This window comes from Argentina anserina, chromosome 1, assembly GCF_933775445.1.
Source record: "Argentina anserina chromosome 1, drPotAnse1.1, whole genome shotgun sequence".
Taxonomy (NCBI): domain Eukaryota; kingdom Viridiplantae; phylum Streptophyta; class Magnoliopsida; order Rosales; family Rosaceae; genus Argentina; species Argentina anserina.
In genome coordinates, this window is record NC_065872.1 from 4,355,013 (window position 1) to 4,377,926 (window position 22,914).

The 22,914-nt window shown below is 38.3% G+C and overlaps 4 protein-coding genes and 1 pseudogene across 4 annotated transcripts; all 5 read left to right on the top strand.

Moving 5' to 3' along the window:
• The first annotated feature begins 4,388 nt into the window (after positions 1–4,388).
• Positions 4,389–4,850, top strand: LOC126794161 (E3 ubiquitin-protein ligase RSL1-like). Its single transcript, XM_050520824.1, has one exon. The coding sequence runs from the start codon at positions 4,389–4,391 to the stop codon at positions 4,848–4,850; it is 462 nt and encodes a 153-aa protein (XP_050376781.1).
• Positions 4,851–6,595: 1,745 nt separating this feature from the next.
• On the top strand, positions 6,596–8,443 carry LOC126794141 (E3 ubiquitin-protein ligase RSL1-like). The gene is made up of 2 exons (XM_050520806.1): positions 6,596–7,598; positions 8,026–8,443. The coding sequence occupies exons 1-2, from the start codon at positions 6,712–6,714 to the stop codon at positions 8,102–8,104; spliced, it is 966 nt and encodes a 321-aa protein (XP_050376763.1). The 5' UTR covers positions 6,596–6,711; the 3' UTR covers positions 8,105–8,443.
• Positions 8,444–9,657: 1,214 nt separating this feature from the next.
• LOC126794196 (E3 ubiquitin-protein ligase RSL1-like) lies at positions 9,658–11,034 on the top strand (annotated as a pseudogene).
• A 1,783-nt stretch (positions 11,035–12,817) lies between these two features.
• LOC126798601 (E3 ubiquitin-protein ligase RSL1-like) lies at positions 12,818–13,632 on the top strand. The gene is made up of 2 exons (XM_050525612.1): positions 12,818–13,398; positions 13,548–13,632. Exons 1-2 carry the CDS (start codon positions 12,818–12,820, stop codon positions 13,630–13,632), a joined length of 666 nt encoding a protein of 221 aa, XP_050381569.1.
• Positions 13,633–14,103: 471 nt separating this feature from the next.
• LOC126794222 (E3 ubiquitin-protein ligase RSL1-like) lies at positions 14,104–19,695 on the top strand. The gene is made up of 5 exons (XM_050520889.1): positions 14,104–14,203; positions 14,289–14,750; positions 16,904–16,908; positions 19,353–19,549; positions 19,656–19,695. Exons 1-5 carry the CDS (start codon positions 14,104–14,106, stop codon positions 19,693–19,695), a joined length of 804 nt encoding a protein of 267 aa, XP_050376846.1.
• Positions 19,696–22,914: the final 3,219 nt, after the last annotated feature.

Here is a 22,914-nt window from a genome sequence, read left to right on the forward strand (position 1 = left end):
GTATCGAAAACCAAGGGGTAATTTTGTAGTTCAAAGCTGTCGACAACCGAAAGCTGATTTTCCAGTCCTTATCAAAACGGAGTAAGAAATCCTGATTGACCAAGCATTTTCCATACGCATATCTTCTGCTGATTCTCCGTATCCTACTCTATATATTACTCGAATTGTTTTTTCTGTTCCATAAGTTAACTCTGAAAATTAGGGGATCATGGCATCAATAATGCTGGAAAAAGCTGCAGGACGACTCAAGGAAATCGGCGCCGAACTTATTCTTACCCTCAAGTCCATCTTAGGTAAACTCTCACTAAGCCGGAAAATAACCAAGTCTCCGGCCCCGTCTCAGCCTCTGTCAAAGGAGGACCTATCCCATCATCATCACACCGTTGATCATGATCATGATCACTTCTCCAATGGACAACCTTCTAATTGTACTAGTTTCAATATCCCAAGTGAAACTTTCATATGTGGTTTGTGTTTGAAGCTTATTCGACTAGAGTACTCATTCGATTTCAAGGGCTGTGCCCATCTGTGCTGTACTCCATGCCTTGTCAAATTTGTAGACACCAAGCTCCGGGACAATGTCGGTTGGGTTCTTCACTGCCCTGTGCCAACCTGCAATGGAACACTAGACCCTGACTACTGCCGGCCAATCCTACCAAGGGAGGTATTCGATTCGTGGATGAATGCTTTGTGTGATCGGATTAAACAATCTTCCTATGGGGCAGAAAGCAGTAATACAACTTATACATGTGAGTTTTGTGTGGAGGAAAAGAGTCTGAGTGACTCTTTTAGTTTCGAGGATTGCAGCCATTATTACTGCCTCCAATGCATTGTTAACTTTGTGGTGTCAAAGCTGGACGACAATGTGACCTCCATTGTGTGCCCGGTGAAGGACTGCCGGGGAGTGCTAGACCTGCACCACTGTCAGCCAATTCTCCCCAAGGATGTTTTCGATCGGTGGGGGAAGGCCTTGTGTGAGAATGTGATTTTGGGGTCTGAGAGTAATGACATGTATTACTATTGTCCCTTTAAGGATTGCTCGGCGCTTCTGGTTCTCGATGATCCGGTGGATGGGTATTATGTGTATAAGTCTAAGTGTCCACATTGCAAGAGAGACGTTTGCTTGAAGTGCAAGGTTCCTTGGCATTCGGAGTTCGACTGTAACAAGTTTCAGAAATTGAGAGACAAGGGTGAAGACGAGATGGTGAAGGAGCTTGCGATTAAGAAGAAGTGGAGGAAGTGCCCAAAATGCAACTACTATGTTGAGAAAAAAGATGGCTGCACTTACATTAGATGCAGGTGATGATTTTAACCCTAAATTCTCTAGCTTTGATTTCTTTTGATTCCATTTCTTTGAAAATTAAAATCTATTATCTTAGTCTTTGTCGATGATCGAAGTTGATCACTACTATTATTGATGTATTAAGTTTGAATTGTGTAGGTGTAGGCATGCTTTCTGTTATAGCTGTGGCGTAGCAGCTTCTGTTGATGGTGCTCATACGTATCGTTGTCCAAGCTGTAAACAGTAATGCTTTTTGTTTAGGGGTCGATTGGCTTTTGGAAAATGACATCAGAATTAATTGAAGTTAAACTTTATTTTCAAGAATTACCCTTTTATTTTCTCATGAGGAGTACATATATGATATATGTGGATGTGTTTGTGTGCATTAGCCATCTCAATATAGATCCTAGTTTCCAAGTGTCACACATATCTCTCTCATGTAGTTATGAGTAATGTTTGATATGGTTTACCTTATTTAGGTAAGCTGCACGATACAGATTACTGGGATTATGCATTTTTCCTAATTGTTCTAGGACCAGGTCCTATTTCACCTAGTTTTTTTAGGACATCGTCAACAGAAACCTATGACAGGTTTTGCGTAGTTGTCCCATGCCAGGACAACTAGGAAGCAAGTATCTATTGTCTACTCCAATTCTGAAAAGGGAGTACTGATCAAAGATGACTAGGAACATTACTTTAAGGAAATGTGGAACAATGTCTGGCTTCGGATAAGAACTTCGACAACGAATTTTATGATGATACTAAAGATCTCATGGCCCCTGTACTGTCGAGCAACAAGAACGGAAAATCTTCTGATCCTGAAACCAGTAGTGCTGGTACAAACTCAAGGATTAAGTCAAGTACAACTAGTACTTCTAGGTGTGATACATGTGCTAAATGCTAAGTCAGTCCCTTCAAAGACTCGTTCCGCATGATGGATTGCAAATATCTTTACTGTCGACGATGCATTGCGCATTGCATACAGTTAAAAGACTTCCGCAACAATGGCGAGTGGATTTTGTGCCCAGATTCCAGCTGCAGTGGATTATTAGACCCTGAGCACCGTCGTCAGATCCTCCCGAGCAGTGCTATTGATAGGTTGGTCAATTCCATACATGATGAAACCAGGAAACCTCCTGAGCCTGAAAGCAATAGTTCTAGCACTAGTTCAGTGAGTACTACTAGTGCTAGTTATCCAAGTACTACTTTTATATGTGAGATGTGTGATGAGCCGACTCATCTGAGAGATTCATTTGGCGTTCAGGGTTGCATCCATTTTTATTGTCACCAGTGCATAGTTAAATTTGTATCGTCCAAGCTCAAAGACAATGTCACATCCATTGTATGTCCAGAAGTAGGCTGCAGAGGAGTGTTGGAACCCAAACTGCGTCTTTGATAGCTGGATCAACGCCTTACATGATCATAATGGGCAGTCTTCTGGTGCTGATTCCTTTATTAGTGATGGTAACTTTACATGTGATTTATGTGATAAACAAGTTCATCTGGAGGACTCATTCGACGTCAAGGATTGCAACCACTTTTACTGTTCACAATGCATTGTTAATTTCATATTGTCCAAGCTCGCAGACAATGTCAGTATGTCATGTACATTACGTGTTAAAGGCAGCGTTTTCACCTGAGATATAGGACTTGTGGGCTTTACTCGGGTGCACCTTGAAATTGGCAAAACTTTCTTGCCTTCCCAGCAAGTCACGCACCGCAATCCTTCGTTGCAGTTACTGCATGTCCATGAAGCATATATGTCCCTCCTTGTGGGGTGAAGTAACTGCAACAAATACAAAACTAATTGCAATTACAATTAATTGCAACAGCACCTGCAACAATAGCAACGCGCGCGAGTCTTTGACGTCTAGGCTCCATTGCATGGAGATTTCTTGAACTAATGGAACTGTCCCACACAAGAAACGTTATTTTTTGTTGTAGGATTTAGAGATCTGAAACTTGATTGATGATGGCAGAATGGTACGTTATGCATGTATTGCATTGATCTATTTAAAGAGGTATTCAAGAGTATACAATCTAATGTAATCAAGAAACATAATCCTAGGATAAATATACAATATTCCTGATTCGACCAAGTACTAGCTTTGATTTTTTCTAGTACTTTCATATATGGCAATATTTTCCTGGAAATTAAGTATTTCTATTCCAATTTGGAAAGGGAGAATAAACTCATCGGACTAGCCTAAAGTGGGAATTGATGATTAATCCATAGCTTAGTGGGAATAAACTCAAACACTATATAAAGTCACTCATCGATCAAACTAGCCTCGATCATTAGCGTCTCTCTTATTTCTTTTTCGATTTCTGCCTAAATTCATTTTTTTTGTTTCCAGTCATTTTGCTTTAAGGATGAGTTTTCTTAAGAGCGTGAAAACTATAGGAACACTCAGTGTTCTAAATATCAGATATATCAGCGATATATCGGTGATATTTAGAAAACGATACGATATTGCTCATATCGGTTGCATATATCGGTCAACGGTCAAATATCGGTCAATTTTTTTTTAAAAATTTTCAATTTTTTAATTTTTTAATATTTCTTTCCTCTTTTTTTTTTGAAAAACTTATTTTTTTTTTCATTTTTTCATATATACTTTTAATTTATATATATATCTTTTAAATATATATGATGAATTTCAAGCCTAAATAATCATTCTTAAATACTTATTTTTATTATTATGTGTCGTTCATGTACTTTAATTGTCACAAAATCAAGTATTTATTTTCTTTAGTTTACTTAATACTGTTTTTTAATTTATTTGATACATATTGAAGTATAATTTTATATATTTTATTGAAAATAAGCAAATCCGATGAAAACCGATATATATCGATATATCCCGAAGATATATCGTTTTACCCCTCAACCGATACGATACCGATAAACGATATTTAGACCATTGGGAACACTAAAGGGTATGAGGGTATGAAGAAAATTGGCACAAAAGTGGGTGAGATCATCCCTATACGAGTAGAAAAGTACATGTTGAAGAAGGTCTGGCTTCAGGTAAGAACATCGACTACGAATATTATGATCATATTGAAGATCTCATGAGCCCGCTCCTATCGAGCAACAACCAGAATGGAAAATCTTGTGATATGTGTGTTAAGCCAACTCATCGATCTGGAAGATCCATTCAACCCTGAGGCTTGCAACGACCATTTCTACTGTCCGGAATGCATCGTGGAATTTGTGAAGGATAACCTTGCAAAAAATGTCACCTCCATGAATTGCCGTGAACCAGGCTGCTGTGGAGTGTTAGACCCCGAGTATTGCCGTCCAATCCTCCCAAGCGAAATCTATGACCGCTGGGGAAAAGCTTTATGTGAAGATGTGATCATGGGGTCTGAAAAAAGCACTTGCAGCTACTTCCAATGTCCCTTTGCAGATTGCTCGGTGCTGCTGATTCATGACGTACAGGATCAGAATGATGAAATCAATCAGTCTCAGTGTCCTAACTGCAAGAGAATAGTCTGCACCAAGTGTAAGGTTCCATGGCATAACAACTTTGATTGCGACCAGTTTCAGAGGCTGCGTTACTAGCTCGAAATGAGATGGTGAGAGCAGTAGCCAAGAAGAAGTGGAGGAAGTGTGAGAGATGGCGGGTACTGCTATGTTGAGAAAGAACCTGAGCTTAGGATTTTAATATGGTAGTTGCATATCATCATTAAGCTGTCTGGTTAGAGAGCTTCACTTTCTGTAGTTAGTAAAATTCTATAATCGTTTCATATTATATGTAAAACTTAGCTAGCTCTCTCTTGCAACACTTTTTCTGTGTTACCTAGGAATTGGGGTTTGGGTTTGTCTGTTGACCAATTGTTTCTCTTACCCCAAATTAATGGTGTTCACCAATTTTAGGCGTATTTTTATAGTTGTGATTGTATCATTTAGATTGTTTAGGACTTCAGACTGCAAATTATTTGAGAAATTGATTTCACAATTGATTATTGGCTCATTGCTTATTATATTTTGTATAAGATTAGAGTGAATTTTTATTTTGCCGATCTCGGTCTGAATATGGATTAGGGTGGGTGTGTTGCTAATTCACTAACACAACCCTTTGATGAAAGCTAAAAACTATCTTAAAAAGAAAAAAGAAAAATACTCGTATGGGTGCTTTCTGCTACCATTGTGGAATAGCATCTCCCCTAGAAGGTCATACTCGTATCTGTCCGAGCTGTAAGCACTAAGCCGAATGCTCTACAATCTCATCACATATCACAACTTGACCTTCTTTGCAAAAACAACTACTTGGTTGGATAACACAATGGAGGACAACTCAGCTATCACTATGCCTTCTGATGTCATAACATTAGTCGCATCAAACTTTGCCTTCAAATTTATTATATGACAGGTGATATGGTAGTATCTCATTTGTCCACATGAAACAGATTACATAATACGGTTGCTGATGATATATAATCCACTTGCATAGTTGCATTTGTGAATTAGAGATGAATGACTTGTGGAATTTTACATCTCTTTTTCCTTTCTGATAAACCTCTCATTATGCAAAGTGATTCTATAAGTATAAAGTTATAAACTTGTCATCTTCTGACATGTGTAGCTTTCCATGAGTGTGGATCGCTTGTTTTGTGAACTTCTTGGATTATACAACTTGGGAGTACAATTTGTGAACTAGTGTCGCCTTGTTGGAAATCTTCTACGTTACAATATAGTGATATACGCTATTTTGATCGAATGACCACCTTATATTCTTTTACAAGCCCAATTTTTAATGAACTACTAATGAAGATGTTCTACATTATCACATATTCGAACTTAACGACCTTACATTCCTAAAGAGAGGGAAAATCAAAATTATAGTAATTTGCGTTTAATAGAAAAAGAGAACGAATTTCGTCCTCAATTCATCTATACAGGTTCTTTATCGAAATCACTTAAGAAACGAAATATTTTATGAGTTTCATAGCTAATTTGTGTCGTGAGACTTTGTCAGGAACACGTCTTCTTCTTCTCCTAACCACTACTAAAAATGATCTCTTGATACCCCACTTTCCTCGTGTTCTCTTTCTAGACCACCCCACTTTTTCACTCATACGCTGTTAAAACAAGATTGAAATTTTTTCTTAAAAAGATTGAAATTTTTTCTTAAAAAGATTGAAATTTTTTCTTAAAAAGATTGAAATTTTTTCTTAAAAAGATTGAAATTTTTTCTTAAAAAAATTGAAATTTAACTCCAACCCATGAAGTAATATATTTACAAGTCGAACTCGAAAAAAGACTCAAACTCGAAAAAAAAAGAGTCGTCGTCTCTGTTGCGAGTCGAACTAAACAAAGACTACGTTGTTATAGCGGGAGTGATTGAGAACTGTACTGGTAGTTATAGTCGCAGCAGTAGAAGAAGAACAGGGTCCTCCGATTCCCGCTGCGCCTCCCCAAAATGCTCACCACCTCCAAACCCTCCCACCCTCACCCGCCCCCTATTCCAATCCTCACCATCATCGACGGCGCTGACGTCATCTTCCCTCCACTCCGCCCCAGTTCCGCCGCGATCGCCCCCCAAAACATTCCTTCTCCCTCCCAAGCAACCCCCAAACCCGCCGCCTTGATCGACCTCTCTGACGAACCCTCCGACAACTCCGACGACGAGATTCGCGTCCTCCGCTTCAAGCCCACCAGAACCCACTTCAAAAGGCGCCGGGTCAACTCGTTTTCCGTAGCCGGGTCGGTGTCCGAACCCGGCCAGTCCTCATCGGATTCCCCACTCACCGACTACCCCCCATTCGTCTGCGAAATCTGCGCCGACGAAAAGCACGGCTACCAGTCCTTCCCCATCGAGAATTGCCGCCACGTGTACTGCTCCGATTGCGTCATCAGCTACATCGACTCCAAGCTCCAAGAGAACGAGCCCACCATCCGCTGCCCTGTTCCCAACTGCCCGGGCCTCCTCGAACGTGAGTACTGCCGCTCCGTTTTACCCGCCGCGGTGTTCGACCGTTGGGGGAAGGCCATGTGCGACGCCGTGATTCTCGGGTCGGAGAAGTTCTACTGTCCGTATCAGGACTGCTCTGTTTTGATGATCAATGATGGGGAGGCGGCGGTGAGGGAGTCGCAGTGCCCGCATTGTTCGAGGATGTTCTGCGCGCGGTGTAAGGTTGCGTGGCACGTCGGGATGAATTGCGCCGTGTTTCAGAGCCTGAGTGCGGAGGAGAGAGGAAATGAGGATGTTATGCTGAGGAACTTGGCGCAGAGCCAGAACTGGAGGAGGTGTCCGAGTTGTAAGTTCTATGTGGAGAGGAGTTTTGGGTGCTCCTACATGAAATGCAGGTGATGTGGTAGCTTTGTTTTGGTTGATTTGATTGAGTAATGGTGCTTAGTTTTAGTATTGCTTTCATTGTTTTCAGTTACTAGACCGTTCATAAATAGGAGTGTAATGTGTTTGGGGAATAGCCAAGTGTAAAAAGATGGTACTTCTCTAATGGGGAAGAGTGTGTCTTTGCTATATATGAGTGGAACATGTTAGTTTTTATAATGTGTTGAAATGTGGGGAGACTATTATAATGTGTCTAGTATAGTAGTATATGAATCAGAACCTCTATGACTGCTTCGGCTTGGATAAAGAATCTGTTTTTGGTGTGTGTTATGATGTTTTTATATTCTTTGTTGTCGAAGTTGTTTTGCTGTAGGTGTGGATTTCCAGATTGTGTCTTTGTTGTGTTGTGTTGAAGCATTTTGCCAACGTATATTGCTGCAGGTGTGGATATGCATTCTGTTACAGTTGTGGAGTGCAGGCTCTAACTCACACGGGTACCTGTCGAAGCTGTCGTAAGTAATGTTGTAAGTATTGCTATGGGATGATATTGTTGCAAAACAAGGGGGTTTTGCTATTTCTCGTGTTGATGCACTGGTTGGTCCATGTAGTGGATTTAGCAACCACTCTACTTCCTTAATTTGCAGATGCGATGTGATACTAGAGAACTAGAGGTTTAGTCTTCATGTTGTGTCATAGGTGATACGAGTCATATGACAGTGCTTTAGTTGTGCAAGGGATTTAGATTAGGGAAGTTTTAGTAGACTTCATGAAAATCAATCCTTTGAGAAAATTTCTGTTAACATCATTTGGTAACTGAGATCATATTTCCAGGGAATGTATTTCAAAAGCAAATTCTCTTGCCACATATCAAATTTGGGCTTGATCATGATCATGGTGTCATTTCACCGACTCTTCCCTCATTCATTTTGTTAAAGAACCAAGGGCCAACCAAAGGACAAGTCTGGAAGAAAACAAAATGGAATACGAACATAGAAGGTTGGAACTAACAAACTGAAAATAACATAATGTATTAGTCTCACAACACATTTTTATAGTAACACATCAAATAAGCAAAGTGTAAATCTTTGGGTAATTGATTAGTTTCACTCAATACAACTATATTCCAACACTTCCTTAAGCACACAGCCTAAGCTGCTTCAAGCGCCTACACCATCTCACAAGCTTGAAGCTTCATTGAACATTTGAACCTTTTAACACTTGGCAAATCCGAGTTGATCGAAGTGCACGTCTGTGATCGAGTAATCTCTAGATTTAATTTCAAATTGGATGGAAGTTCGTACCAAGAGACTTTGTACGGTCTGGGTGTGTATATATATATTAGTCATAACACATGATATGCATGTGCAAGAATGATTTGTTAAATTAGAAAAAAATTCAGAAAAAAGAAGAAGATATTGAACGGTTATAGATTAGATAATGGCAGTAGGGCAGATAAAGTGGATAACATCTAAAATTTATTATATTTTGATTTTATTATTGACATTTTTACTCTTGAATTATTAAAAGAAATTTCAAATTAACCTATAATGTAAGGGTATTAATGTAATTTTAGAGGTGATTTGGTTGACAAAACCTGTTTTGGTTATTAATATGTAATTTCCATAAGTTCCTAAAAAAATTCTTCATTTCCAATTAGAACTTTTGCTCTTTCGGATCCACAAACTCAAATTTCAAACTAATGATTTTTTTATTTTAAAAATTGAATAAAAATTTCTTATGGAAGTTTTTCTTCAAGTCCCACTCTTTACGCCTTGTACGGTATATTTTCGTATAAGTTGGGATATTTTCATGAATTTAGGAATTTGCTCTTTTTAAATAAATAAATAAAACTTGAACTCCTTTTTTAGGTTTTAAAAGGTAAAAGTGGCTATATCGTGGTTTAGCAGCGGGGGTTGGTTAACATTGAGATAGAACAGGGTTTCTGAAAAGAACTTGAGAAATTGATCGAAACTGTCATTGGAGTTGAGAATGACAATGTTCAAAATATCAGCCAACAGATTCTCGAGACGATGCAAATTGGATCAGAAAGTAATGTCCCGAATATATGCTGAGATGGCGAAAATCGAAGACGATGTGGTTTGTGTTGGAGAGGGGATATCCCACATCTAAGAAGTGACAAAAAAAATAAAGCTTATAAGTGGGTGAATAATAACCAATTGTACCGAGACCTTTTGTGATTAAAACCCAACACCTGTGAGGTGGTTAAGTTGGGACAATATTGGTACAGTTGGTCCACGGGCCACGCTTGTCGCTGTTTAACATGGTATCAGAGCGGGTCCTTCTCCAGTCGCGCCTCCAATCTTTCGTGGGTCCGAGTTGGGTGCCACTTTGTCATGCCATCGGAGGATTTCCGATTGGATGACCACTAAGTGTCGTTGGTTACTGGACCTTAGTTTCTTTCATCCCAGTATGTGGGATGTTAATCTGTCACGTGCAGACCTAAAAATTAGGTTGCACGTGAGGGAGCGTGTTGCAGAGGAGATATCCCACATCTAAAAAGTGACAAAGAAAATAAAGCTTATAAGTGGATGAATAATAACCAATTGTACCGAGGCCTTTTGTGATTAAAACCCAACACCTGTGAGGTGGTTAAGTTGGGACAATATCTGTACAGTTGGTCCACGGGCCACGCTTGTCGCTGTTTAACAGTTTGCTTCACAACAAAACGCTCGAGCAACTCCAAAACCAATTCAGTCGGTGAGGACAGAATCCTTAATTCATTCAACGAGTCTTTTGTAAGGCCTCTGCTATCAAATCAGGTAATCTCATTGAGCATTCTGATCCCCGATATAGAAGAAATAAACCCAAAGCCTTCAGTAGTCGATCGGAAACCGAAGTTGGGAATCATCCAATTCCAATTCCAAAAAGGACCCTTCATTTTTATGTGAAATTTGCACTGAGCCCAAGCCTAGGAACAAGTCATTTGGCATTAAAGACTGTAGTGATCATTCATATTGTACCGAGTGCATGATCAAATACGTGGACTCCAAGCTAAAAGAAAACATTACAAGCATTAAGTGCCCTGGTCCCGATTGCAAAAGGTTGCTAGAGCCGGAGTACTGCCGGCCGATTCTGACACCTGAGGTGTTTGAGAGGTGGGGAACTGCATTGTGTGAGGCAATGATTCTCGGGTCTGAGAAGTTTTACTGCCCCTTGAAGGATTGCTCCGGGTTGTTGATTGATGATGGGAAAGAGGTCATAACGCAATCGGCGTGCCCTAATTGTTGGAAAATGTTCTGTGCGCAATGTAAGGTTCCATGGCATACTGGGATTGACTGTGAGGAGTTTCAGAAGCTGAACAAGTAGGAGAGGGAAAAAGAGGATATTTTGTTGAGAAAACTTGCGCAGAAGAAAGAGTGGAAGAGATGTCCAAAGTGTAGAATCTATGTGTCAAAATCAGAAGGCTGCCCGTTCATGAGGTGTAGGTGAGTTTATCTATCTGCTGATTTAATTTCCGTATTCCTTTTCTATCTACTGCATAGTTTTAACTATGATCTCATTTGATATATATATGCTCTTATGGTGTTCTTTACTCGTTTTGTATTAAATCATCTCTGGTTACTCTATTCATGTTTGGTTAAGTTTCTACCAAGGAACCTTGATGAAGGGAGGATTGCATGCATTGTTTGCCTCATCATCCCCTTAGGAGGATGATATTTATATGATACAAAACAAAAACTGGTCGAGTGTTCTGCTTCTGCCATCTATATATATATACTCTTTTGGCTAGATGCATTGGCTCAAAAGAAAAAGAAAAAAAAAGGGTGAATGCGTTTTTTCAGAATAACACTAGTGTGTAAGACGTAACTAGTTGTATACCACATACCATTTGCCCCAAACTTCGGCAGAGAACTCCATACTGACAAGCATATGTCTTCATGATGAGTTTAGAAATTTAAATAGGCATACCCTATAATCTTTCAATTACTCAACACAATTTCAACTCGTATTGTTCAATGAATCCTTGAACCCATTCTGAATGTCTGTTTTCGGTTGATTGCGCAGGTGCCAAACTGCTTTCTGCTACAGAAGCGAACACGTTTTGAAGAGCCATGATCACTATTGTCCCAATTGTAATGGGCGCTGACATTTTCTGCGGTGCTGGTTGGGAAGATTCTTAAAAGTTGTAATGCATGATGAATTTGCATCCATTTGCTTATGAATTTAATTAGCTGTGAACTTGAAGGGTTAAACGTGTTAAACTTTCTTAACAGAGTCGATTGGTTTTCTTGTCAGAGACCATTGTACTAGATAAAATCTTCCGCGCAGTTTAATCAGCTACGTACAGAAGTCGCAATATGATTTCACCGAGGAAAGAGACCTGCAATAATGTGTTTTTGATCTGGGCTTGATATGCCTTTTCACCAGATTATATCAGTTAAAAGCCTGTTTAAGTTTGATTTGTAGACAACTAGCTATCCTAGCTGCGTGCTAATTGTATCACAAGTTTCTGATTACTGTAGAACTATTTATGTTCTTGATTATTGCAAGGTGTACCTCTCAAATCATAGCAAAGTAGATTCTTTGTGGAGGTTGGTTCTGCGATTCAAGGCTATCCATGGGTGCACTGAATAGACTCCCATCAACTATACATGATAAATGAGAGTAAAATTAATTTCAAGTTGGGTTCCTAGCTACATATAAAGCCTTACATGATACATCTATACATTGAGAAGCCAAATATAACCAAGATCGATGGAGGAATTGAAGAAGCATGCTTGATGTGAAGACATACCCAGATCTTCGGCTAAGAAATATTCAAGACAAAGAATGCATAAAATGCACCGTGCCTCATCAATGCTGCTTCTTTAACCTCTAGAATTTACAACTGAACCGTAAGTCCATTCTCTTCTCAATAACTCCTCATACAGAAAAGTTGGGTTCAAATTCAAGTTAGGTTCCTATGTTCCTATGCCTCTTTGGTCCAATATATTCATTCATGATTCAGAAATGTTGGGTTTTAATGAGGACCAACGTTTTGTTACTGGTGCATGCATGTGTGAATTCCAAAGGAGTCTTTTCAAGTTCCAATGTTTAACGTTGGTTTTGATGCGTTCTTTAACTAATAGTCACTGAAGTACAAGCCTTTCCATCTCTATGCTTCCAAAAGTATCTCACTCGGTCTCAATCCTATAAGATCATCCATCAACACTGTTTTCATAAAAGAAAGAAAGAAAGAAAGAAAGAAACCCCTCATAACGTCTTTGTAATTATGAATGGGGAAGCTTCCAACTCGAAGAAGGATCCGGTTTTTTGTGAGATTTGCGCTGAGGACAAGTCTGCAAACGACTTGTTTGGGTTTCAAAAATGCAGCCATTCTTACTGTAGGGACTGCATAAAGAATTATGTGGTTTCCAAGCTTCAGGAGAACGTTACAAGCATTAGCTGTCCTGTTCCTGATTGCAAAGGATCGCTAGAGCCGGAGCACTGCCAGTCAATTCTCCCTTCAGAAGTCTTCGATAGGTGGTTAAGTGCTTTGTGTGAAGCCTTGGTTCTTGAGTCTGAAAAGTTTTACTGTCCCTTTAAGGATTGCTCAGCTCTGTTAATTGATGATGGGGAAGAGATTGTACGAGAATCGGAGTGCCCACATTGTAAAAGAGTGTTCTGTGCCCAGTGTAAGGTCTCTTGGCATGCCGGGATAGACTGCGCAGAGTATCAGAACTTGAATGAAAATGAGAAGGAAAATGAAGATAATTTATTGAGGAACCTTGCTCACGAGAAAAAGTGGAGGAGGTGTACAAATTGCAAGTACTATGTTGAAAAATCTGATGGTTGCTCTTACATGAAATGCAGGTAATTTGTTTAAACCTTAATGGTATGCCATTTGCTTCTTGATTTTCTTCATACCTTGCTATTTTAACTTGGGAAATTCACAGGCTGTTTATTACTAGAGTTAACGGCTATCAGGTGACGTACGCGTTTTGTGTTTGTATTTGTTGCAGATGTGGATATGCCTTCTGTTACAACTGTGGTGTAACAGCTCCCCTAGATTCTCATACCGCTACTTGTCCAAGCTGTAACCAGTAATTCCCTTTTTGCGATACTAGTTATTACTAGGGGTTGATGCAGCACAATAGAGGGCTTTAGGTGATAATTTACATTCCCTAAATGCATGAACGTACTGGAGATCTTGTTCCGTACGTACGTAATATTGCTTTGAATTCTATTGAAAGATTGATGGGTATGTTGAAACATTGTTCTTCTTCTTTAAAAAGTGGACGTGTTCGAACAGGACTCTACGGAGCTCTTTATTCCAATTGGTTTTTACTCGTATATATCCATTGCGAATGTAAAATGTAATTGCGGTTGGTACATATTAAGAATCCTAGTTTAATTGATCGATCTAAGTTGTAGTTAACCATATTGTTAGGGTTTCTTCCAGTTTTTTTTTTATACTTCTCAGGTATCTTCTAGCTTGTATATAGTTTTATGATAAACTGGAAAGGTCAAGTTCGCTTTAATTAGAGAGAAGTGACTGTGAGTAGCAAGAAACCCACAATGGAGCACATAGCTTCTGAGACGTCTCATATTGAGACTGTGAACCATGAAGATGATTCCCTTCCCTCCACAAAGAAACATCGCTCCATAAAGAAATATCGCAAGAACAAGCACTAAAGCGATTTTAGATGAGGGCATATCAACTCCTGATCGAACTCCTCTTACTGTTAACCTCATCTACGAAGTCGAAGATGATGGTGAGCCTATTCAGCCTAGGAACAAGCGAAGAAAAATTGGCGATGGAGAATTTTCAAATCCGGGTACTTCCATCAACAAGAATGAGCCGACAACTTTTGTTTGTGAAATTTGTGTTGATGACAAGAATGCCAACGAGTCGTTTGGCGTCAAAAATTGCACCCATTCTTACTGTAGGGACTGCATAAAGAATTACGTGGCGTTGACCAAGCTTCAAGAAAACATCACAAGCATCAGTTGCCCTGTCCTTGATTGCGGAGGGTCACTAGACCCCGAGCATTGTCGTCCTATTCTTCCACCTAAAGTGGTTGCGAGGTGGGAAACTGCTTTGCGTGGGACTATCATTGCTAGGTCTAGTAGATTTTACTGTCCCTTTAAAGACTGCTCGACAATGTTGATTGAGGATGAGACACAGGTTGTGACGGAATCGAAGTGCCCTAATTATAAGAGATGTTAGAACAATTTTGGACATATCACGTATTATATGATTATTATGTTTAATGTCATAATTTATTTCTACATGGAAACAAAGATAGTATCAAATCTAGTTCATAATGATTTAGTGTATTATATCATTATGGTAATGAATCCTAATTTAAGTCTAGAAGCAAGACTACAAATCAGTATTGAATCAGGAATCTAAATAAGATGACTTTAACTTACAAGATGTCTTTAATGGAATGACTCTTAAGGGTTAAAGATTCTCTATATATAGATGGTAAACGTCCATGTTATCACTACAAATTTTTTGCGTGAGTTTATGTCCATTGAGAAAGCAGAGAGTATTGACTAACAGAAGACCTTGCCTAGCACCTTGTGATTTCGGATTAAAGCACAATGGATCACGGTGTCGTCGTTCATGAAGATGTTAAGTAAATCTCATTCACTAAGTTAACGATTAGTTGTTATGCATATGATCTTTGGTTTTGTACTCATATCATGTAATTTTGATATTGGAGGAAATTGGTTCTGGTGTGATATTGGATGATATTATAAAGTTAAATTGTTCAATATCTCAACAAGATATTTCTTTTGTTGAAACATATAACACTAAAAGTACTAGCACCTTAACTGGTGTTAAGAGAACTAAGAACAATGAAAAATCTGCATATTTATGGCATAGAAGATTATGCCATGTATCCAAAGAGAGACTGAAACTATTAGTAAGGAACAACATTTTAAACGAATTAGACTTTTCAGACCTTCATGATTGTATTGAATGTTTTAAGGGTAAGATGACAAACAAACGGAAAAAGACTGCAGTAAGAAGTAAAGAGTTGTTGGAACTCATACAAACTGATATATGTGGTCCATTTAAACATCAAACTATCTGTGAAAACGTGTATTTCATTACATTCCTTGATAATTTCTCTAGATACGGTTATGTTTTTCTACTCTCAGAAAAATCACAGGCACTTAAAGCCTTTCAAATCTATAAGGCTGAGGTAGAGAATCAACTAGAGAGAAAGATCAAAACAGTAAGATCAGATAGAGGTGGGGAATTTTATGGAAAATATACAGAAAAATGTCAACAAAAGGGTCTTTTTGCCTTGTATCTGCAAGAGCATGGAATTAAAGCTCAATATACAACACCCTATAATCCCCAACAAAATGGTGTTGCAGAGAGAAAGAATAGAACCCTTCTAAATATGGTTAGGTGTATGATGTGTACTACTGGGTTGCCAAAATTCTTATGGGGAGAGGCTTTAAAAACTGCAAATTATATTTGCAACAGAACACCAAATAAAGCCATAGAGAAAACTTCTTTTGAATTATGGTGTGGTAGAAAACCAAGTCTTTTTCATTGTCATGTATGAGGTTGTAAAGAAGAAGCTCAGATTTATAATCCAAAAATGAGCAAACTTGATGAAAAGTCTGTTAGCTGCTATTTCATAGGTTATCCAGATAAATCTAAAGGTTACAAGTTATATTCTGCTAAACACTCACCCAAAATTTTTGAAACTCATCAAGTCAAATTCATAAATGAGAAAATTCACAATACAATTTATGAGGATTTATCCTCAGATTTTGAAGAACTTGTGATGGATGAGAATTTAGCAAATACATTACCTTTTGATAATGATAATGAATTAGCATATGACATCATTAGAGAAAATCAAGATGCAGATGATCATGAAATTGATCAAGGAATGCAAATTGACAATCCAGAAAACAATATAGTTGTTCAAAATCCTCTCATTGCTGCAGTGACACTGTAGCAGAACCTAATCTAATTCCACAACCTCCACAACCTCAAAATAATCCAATTCCAGCTCTTCCTCAAAATCATATGCTTAGAAGATTCGAAAGAGCTAGAAAAGCAAAATTTGGGGGGGGGGGGAATTGTCCTTACATTATCAGTTATCTAACTGAGGCAGACGTAGTAGAAGATTGTGCAGAAGACAATGATCCAACAAATTTTGTTCAAGCTACAAAATGTGTTGAGTCAGAGAAGTGGCAAGAAGCTATGAAATCTGAGATTGAGTCAATGGAGAAAAATGAAGTTTGGGAATTAGTTGAAGTTGTTCCAAGACAAAACGCAATTGGCTGCAAGTGAGTTTACAAAACCAAGAAAGAGGCAACATAAAACACTGAAAGACACAAGGCAAGGTTAGTTGCAAAAGGATTTACGCAGAAAGAAGGCATAGACTACACTGAGACCTTTTCTCCAGTCTCTTGTAAAGATTCTTTTAGGATTATTATGGCATTAGTTGCACACTATGATATGGAGCTGCACCAAATAGATGTCAAGACAACCTTCTTAAATGGAGAGCTTGATGAAGTGATCTACATGAAGCAACCAGAAGGATTTATTGAAGCAGGGAATGAGAATTTAGTCTGCAAGCTGAAGAAATCAATTTATGGACTCAAGCAAGCTTCTAGGCAGTGATACAAGAAATTTGACTCAGTGATTTCCTCTTTTGGCTTCAATGAAAATCTAGTTTATGAGTGTGTTTATTTAAAAACAGTTGTAGATAAATTTATTTTATTAGTACTATATGTTGATGATATACTTTTGGCTAGCAGCAATCTAAAACTGCTAAAAGATACCAAAAGCTTTATGTCAAAGAATTTTGACATGAAAGATCTAGGTGAAGCATCATATGTACTAGGGATTGAGATTAAAAGAGATAGAACACAGAAACTGTTGGGATTGTCCCAAGAAAATTACATTTTTAAAGTTATGAAGAGATTTAGTATGGAACAGTGCTCTGGAGGAGAAGTTCCAATGTCTAAAGGTGTCAAGCTCACGAAAGGTCAACAGCCACAAACTGAAACAGAGAAGGAGAACATGAAGTCAAAGCCTTATGCAAGATTAGTTGGAAGCCTCATGTATGCTCAAGTTTGCACAAGACCCGACTTGGCTTTTGCAGTTGGGATGTTATCAAGGTTTCAATCTAATCCAGGTTATGAACACTGGGTTGCATGGAAAAAGGTGTTGAGGTATCTACAGAAGACAAAGAATCACATGCTAGTTTACATACAAGTCAAGGATTTGAAGGTTATTGGATTTTCAGATTCTGATTTTGCAGGGAATTACCCTGATTCAAAGAAGTCCACTTGTGTATAATTGTACATGCTAGCAGGAGGAGCTATTGCTTGGAAAACCATGAAGCAAGCATTGATCACAACATCAACCATGCAAGCTGAGTACATAGCAGTATATGAAGCAGTGTGTGAAGGGTGTGGATAAGGACTTTTCTACAGCAAACTCAAGTACTCAGTCACATTGTGGAAGACAAATTAGAAGTCTTTTGTGACAATGAAGCAGCTGTGTACTTCTGCAAGAACAATAAGAGATCTAGCAATTCCAAGCATATAAATTTAAAGTATTATAGTGTTAGGGAGAGGGTTAAAAAGGGTGAGTTAGTGGTTCTAAGCATAGATACAAACTCACAGCTAGCTGATCCTTTCACAAAAGCATTACCAGTTAAAGTGTTCAAGAAACACATAGAGATCATAGGCATTTTGCCTAACTTAGATGCTTGAGGTCAGTGGGAGCTAAGTCCAATAGGAGCAAACTAAAATTTACAAGTTTCAAGTTCTTGTTTTAATTATCCTTGTGATAACAGTTTTCTTTGTTTTAAATAAAGTCTTGAGGTACTTTAGAATTGTTATGTCATGCTGCAGCTTTACATTAGTTTCTGAAAAACCTACACAAATAAGTTACAGTTGTATATATACTTGCATATCCGATGACTTTAATCATGGCTAGCATGATGATATGGTTCAAGCAAGTTATAAAATCATTGGTGTCCAGTTTATTGCTTGAAGTTCTGGTTTTAGAACATACGGTAGGACTTGATGTATATGTATTATATACTTGTTAATACACATTATACATATATATCAATACTGAGGGTTTGGACATATGTATTTTGCAGGAGCTTATGTTATAGCAAAGAAATTCTGCATTTTTGTTAAGGTGTAACTCGTTTCTTGTTCTGCATAAGTAACTGCAAGGTGACCATGTTGTGATGAGATTTTTGATTCAATTGTTTCTAGCGCGCACTACAGTATGTAGTATAGTTTATGACATTACAGGAACTTGATTTTCATAAACCAGAAGTGATTGTCCAAGTGGGAGATTGTTAGATCAATTTTGGACATATCACATATTATATGATTATCATGTTTAATGTCATAATCTATTTCTACATGGAAACAAAGATAGTATCAAATCTAGTTCCTAATGATTTTGTGTATTATATCATTATGGTAATGAATCCTAATTTAAGTCTAGAAGCAAGACTACAAATCAGTATTGAATCAAGAATCTAAATAAGATGACTTAACTTACAAGATGTCTTTAATGGAAAGACTCTTAAGGGTTAAAGATTCTCTATATATAGATGATAAACGTCCATGTTATCACTAGGAATTTTTTGCGTGAGTTTCTGTCCATTGAGAAAGCAGAGAGTAGTGACTAACAGAAGACCTTGCCTAGCACCTTGTGACTTCGGATTAAGACAAAATGGATCACGGTGTCGTCGTTCATGAAGATGTTAAGTAAATCTCATTCACTACTCATATCATGTAATTTGATTTACAAGAGAATGTTCTGTGCACAGTGTAAGGTCCCTTGGCACGCCGAGATCGGCTGCGAAGAGTTTCAGAAGCTGAATGAGGATGAGAGGGAGAAGGAGGATATCATGCTTAGGAACCTTGCTCAGAAGATGCTTTGGAGCAGGTGTCCAAAGTGCAAGTTCTATGTGGAAAAAATGGACGGCTGCGATGACGTTTGGTGCTGGTCAGTTTCTCATTTGATGTACATTGCCCTTATAGTTGATTATCACTTGCTTTCTTTTCCGCTTTAAATCTGTCCTGATGTTCTATTTATTTTGAGTTGCTTGCAGGTGCGGAACTCGTTTTCACTACACAGCCAAACTCATTTAGGGAAGCAATATCTACACGAATTCTAGTTATTGATCAGCAATGTTCTACCTCATTATGAACTTCCTCTTTCATTTTGTTGATTCAACTTTATCCTTTCCGCATGTATACTAGTATCCTATTTGCTGTATGATGGACCTTTTTAAATGTAATTTCATACAATTTTTGTCATAACCATAATCCGATGTTTAATTAATTTGATTAGATATGCTATATATGGGTTGACCGTGAGGGCAACTCCAACCATGGTTCTATAAACTAAAACTTGTCCTATAATTGAGAAATTCATCTCTAACATGTAAATATAGGGGGTGTTAGTCTATGAAATATAGGACTCAGACCTATTTGAAGTCTTATATCTAAATCAATTTCAAGACCACGACTCAATCAATTTATGAGTCTTGCATCCGTTTAGTGAGTCATTGTTTTGATGAAACAATACAAGATTAGTAAACTATTCAAGTATATTGAGTATAACACCACATATAAAACCTTATTGTTTGAGATCAGATTTATAGGACTCATGAAAAGAGTGTTAAAATGAGAATATCACCCCAAATAAGACCTATTGTTAGAGTAGTCCTGAATGTCAATACGTTAAACTTAGCTAGCTAGCTAGTGGGTTGTTGATTTAATAACCTAAATTGAATTTTCTGGAATACTCTGTTTTGTTTGGTTTCTGACATTCGGCTGAGAAGATGAAGATCAGAATTTATGGGTGTGTTCTACTTTCAATTGCATAATTGATAGGTTTGTTTGAGATTCATTGTCTGGGAATTTTTTTATTGTGAACGATATGCTTAGTGCTCCCGCAGTCTTGCCATGATTGGATCAAGAAAATTGGGAATTAGTATCTAATCATGGTTCTTGTTGATACTGAAAGTTCTTCTCTGAGAAATCATATTGCTTTAAGAGTATAACTTTATGAATTAAATTCTTTCCGATTGAAAGAAGATGATGAACCTCATTTTTCTCAAAGTTAATATATCAAAATAATAAGAAATCTTAAAGAGTTGACTCTGTGAGGTAACCGTTAGAATGCTGATGTGACATGTGTCAATAAATAAATGGGAGACAGAGAGGGCTAGAGAAATAAGGACAGAAGATTGTATCCCACAATTAAATGATTTTTGGATCAGGATTCCAAGCGCAATTCGTGTAAAAGAATCATTTGTCACAATTTCGAAATTTTGAACGATAAAAATTTAAATTTGAAGTCATGATAACTCTAAAACAATCTCAAACATAATGAAATCATCTTACAACAACAGTGTATCGAAACTGAGTTCACAGTACGACTCAATTGACTTGAATAATACATTACAAATTTATACACTCAAGCATTAAAACAATTGGAAATGTAATATTCACTCAATCCTCACCACAAACAGAAGAAATAAATTTTCAGCAATCTTCAGAGTAAGCCCTCTGAATCTGCTACTCCACACCTGCAGAACTATCACATACACCATCGAATTGGCGCACCGGGATTGTAAACACAAACATGGTAAGTTTTTCAGCCCATATGAGTAAACCAACAATATAATATACATTGCATACAAAGGAAATATGATAGATAACATTTAAAGACAATCGTACTCATGAAACACTGAACAGCCAATTTGGTTGTCCAATATTATTTAAAATGTGTGTACTCATGAGACATTTGGCAACCCATTTGTTTGCCCAATAACATTTAAAAACACGGGTACTCATGAGACCCAGGTACCAATCTGTTACTCCTCATGTAATATGTCGACAGACACTAGTCAACCCATTTGTTACCCAATATCACTCAAAATATGGGTACTCATGAGACCCAGACAACCCATATGTTACCCTTCATGCAGTACACCGGCAGACAGACTAGAGCTCTAACTGATCGTAACTGACACCCGGTCAAGGCTTGGTTCCGATTACTGCCAACAACGTCTGAAGACCAGAAAACGTTTTAACAAGACTCAATGTTAAAACCATATACAATATAACAATCCACACATGTTTATTGTACTACAACCAAGCGACTCTTTCACAACAATATAAATATAATCACCACAATATAATCTCATTTGGAAATAAAAACTGTGACATTATATAATATAGCAACTCATATATATGTATTGTATTTACCATTTTTGTACACATACACAACCCACTATATTATATAGATGTCACAGTTCACTCTTTTTAAGAAAACGTAAATATGAGTCACCGTCAATAGTAGACTTGTCATAATGAGATGTACTCACTTTATTTCCTGCGTGCAATTTCCTCGACATTGAAAGTGATTCCCTCACTCGTTTCGTCGGTCACCTAATAGCATGATAAAATGCTTAGAAAGACGATTCGTAAAATCACATGCGATAATTCATTACCGTTGAAACACTTTTCACAAAACATTGTTCATGAAAAATGGTTCATACAATTAATGTTCACAAAATTGTTGTTCACGCATCGCCGCCTTCCGGCAGCAGCGCGTGGCGCTCACGTGCCGCCCAAACAGACGAGCGTAACCTCACACACAGCCCCCAAAACTCCGCCATTTCTCCTCCTACACCGTCCTAGATCGATAGCCCATCCCCTGCCACCCTTATCTACTCCCACGCGCTGCCACATACGGCGACACGTGCGCCGCCACCACCTCCGCCCAATCCTCATCCAATCAACAACCTCCCAACATGAAAAACGTAGATCACAAGGAGAGAGACACAACCATACCTTTATTTTGCCCTAAGCCGGCCGAAAACCACCGGAATTGCCGCTGTAAGATCACGAATTAGGATTTGAAGATCAGAGCTGATGCGGCTCGATTCGAGCCTCACCGCCGGTGGAATCGCCATCGTGGCCTCGAGCTCCAGCGTCACCGGCGACGCCGATTTCGCCGGTGCAGCAGCTGCTCTTCCTCGGTAGCGACGCGACACGGTGCGGGGTGGTTCACCACTACCACATATCGACGTGGCTCGGCCATGCGGTCCCAAAGACACCAACGGTGTTGTGCATGGTGGCCGGATGAAGGAGATTGTCGGTGAAGGAATTGGTGACTGGAGAGAGGGTTGAGGGAGAGGAGAGAGAAATTGGGGAATTTTCTGATTTTTTGGGAAAGTTTCTAAAAATGTCATTTTATAGCCTTCTAAAATCGAAAACCAACTTCTGTTGATAATAACTTTCACATACGACACGTTGACATCTGATTAAGATGTGCTGTGTGTCCACGAACTCGTA